The 2,530-nt window shown below is 50.9% G+C and overlaps 1 protein-coding gene across 1 annotated transcript in view; it reads left to right on the forward strand.

Moving 5' to 3' along the window:
* The first annotated feature begins 341 nt into the window (after nt 1–341).
* LOC118478661 (gamma-aminobutyric acid type B receptor subunit 2-like) overlaps nt 342–2,530 on the forward strand; it is a 139,300-nt gene continuing 137,111 nt past the window's right edge. Inside the window, exons 1-3 of the mRNA XM_035972695.1 lie at nt 342–668; nt 1,026–1,355; nt 2,076–2,201. Of these exons, the coding sequence (XP_035828588.1) occupies nt 342–668; nt 1,026–1,355; nt 2,076–2,201 (783 nt within the window). The remainder of the gene's footprint in view (nt 669–1,025; nt 1,356–2,075; nt 2,202–2,530) is intronic.

Below are 2,530 nucleotides of genomic sequence, written 5' to 3' on the forward strand. Positions count from 1 at the left end.
CACGTGACATCACGGCACCACAGGTGACAACCCTATAATCCATGTGACATCAAGGCACTCCACATGACAAATGCTTGTGCTGACTTCCGTCGATGTTGATGTCCCTCATAACTTCTCCGGTCATCTGTCACTGACCCCCACACTGTCCCACACAACCCCGACCAGGATGAATCATGGGACAATTTCTCTACGTCATGACCTTGTCTGTTCAGAGAAAGGCGTAACACCCAAACCAAACCCAGTTACCCCACAGAGTGCGGGCGATTACTAAGATGCCCATTTGACCACGCAATTTTCTTTTTTTGCCCGAGAAAAGCCAGCCAGCTCTTTTTCCAGGAAGAATGTCAGGAATGCAAGCAGCAGAGTCCACAGTCTGCGCGTGCGTGTGCGCGTGCGTGTCGTCGCGTGGTAGCAGTGTACAGGTGAGCAATGACGTCACCAACCGATCCTGCCCCCGCCCCCCTGCACAGACACAGTACTCCAGAGAGGGGAGTCCAGCACCCGCCCCGCCACAGGCACGCTGTCAGAGATCTAGGTCACGTCTGACGTCACGAGAATACACATTATGTCGTCTGACTGATGTCCTGCGAAAGATCAGTGATGTGGGCAAAGAATCCTGTAACACCATCAGTAGTTTGAGCAGAGATTCCCACCAAATGACCATTTGTGTAAGCAAAGATCCCCATCAAACGACTTTTGGGGTGAGCAACTATTCTAATCAAAAGACCTTTGGTGTGAACAGAGATTCCCATCAAACGACCTTTTGTATGAGCAGAGATTCTCTTCAAACGACCACTGATTTGGGCAAAGACCCTGATCAAACGACCTTTTGTGTGGGCAGAGATTCAAATCAGACGACCAGTTATGTGAACAGGGATTCTCATCAAACGACCGCACGCCCGATCCTCCTCGCCACCTCTTTCCCTTGTATACGACCATACTTCTGTTTTAGCTCTAGTATCGCCCGGACGTTGACACTTTGGATATTCGTACTCTGTCTTGTACCCTTTTATATCGTCGCCCAGGATGTACCCGGAAGCAATGTGAACAGTGCCAGAGTGGAGTACGATTACGATTACGACTACACAGATGAGAGCGATCCTTTCTGGGAGTATCGTCTGTGGAAGGAGCAGAGCGCGATGGGGAAAGGGCAGAAGATCGGGGAGAAGCCTCCCGCCGCTCCTGATCCGATACTCTCGGAGGGGGAGAGCGATACTTTGTCCAGCAACCGTGCCGGGAATCCCAAGGATAGATCTTCTCTCTTTGGGACAGGACAGACGTGGCAGAACCGGCCAAAAGTCTCTGGACTCGAAGATACAACGAGCCACCCTCCAACCACCTCTCACGCGGCCCTAGTAAAGTTAGACTCAACAACAACGACAACAAAAATGCAGACTGAGAAAGTAAGGCAACATCAACAACATCTTCAGCAGCAGCAGCAGCAACAACAACAACAACAGCTACAACAACAGCAGCAGCTATCTGAAGGAAACCTGCACCTCACGCACGATGATCACCAACAAAACCACCATCATCACCACCACCACCGCCACCAGCAGCAGCAACAACATCAACAGCAACAGCAGCAACAGCAACAACAACAACACCCTGACGGCCCGTACACTGAGGTGTTGATCCACCACCACCAACCCCCAGCTAACGTGGCAGCCGCCTCCTCTGAGATGCGAACCCAGCCCCTAGAGAGCGCAGCCGGGCACCAGTTTCTCCCGGCCTATGTGGACGTAGGGCTACTAGGCTCCTCCGTGACCTCCAGTAGCCTGGTGGAGGAGGAGGAGGAAGAAGAAAGGGAGGAGGAAGAAGAAAGGGAAGAGAAGAAGGAGGAGATTACTGTAGGGGGCGTGCCGGATGTTGTCGGGGCACCCACAGACACGCAACACGGAGCCGCCTCCTCCTCCTCTCAGGCTTCCGGAAATATGTTGGAGGAAATTCGAAGCCAATCATCGTTGCTGTCATCATCATTATCATCATCATTATCATCATCATCGTCGTCGATGTCGTCATCATCATCGGAGAGGCCTAACGTGTACATAGCGGGCCTTTTCCCGTCCACTGAGGATCTCCCCGCCGGCGCAGTGGGCAGGGGTGTGTTGCCCGCGGTACACATTGCCCTGCAGCACGTAAACAACGACACGCGCATGCAGCGGAAGTACACACTCAAGATGGCGTCCAACGACACCAAGGTAAGGCTGGCTGGGCTATCTATCTGTGTGTGGTGTGTCTGATCTATCTATCTGTCTAGTGACTGGTCCATCTATGTATTGACTGGTTTATCTATTTAGTGAGTGGTTGGCGGGTGCTCTGGTGTGGTTTGCTTCTTCTCTCCTATCATCTATCATCTTTATCTCCCCTCCTTCTTTTTTGTGTTTGTTACTCTCTTGTAACACCTCTAATCTTCGGCACTTATATTATGACCTTATTGTGTTTCAAGTACACTAAAACTCTTACTAAAACTAAACTGTCTCGGTATCTTTCTGGCTTTTTTTTTGCTTTTTTTTTTTTGGATGAAGGA

This window comes from Aplysia californica, unplaced genomic scaffold (assembly GCF_000002075.1).
Source record: "Aplysia californica isolate F4 #8 unplaced genomic scaffold, AplCal3.0 scaffold00798, whole genome shotgun sequence".
NCBI classification, from domain to species: Eukaryota; Metazoa; Mollusca; class Gastropoda; order Aplysiida; family Aplysiidae; genus Aplysia; species Aplysia californica.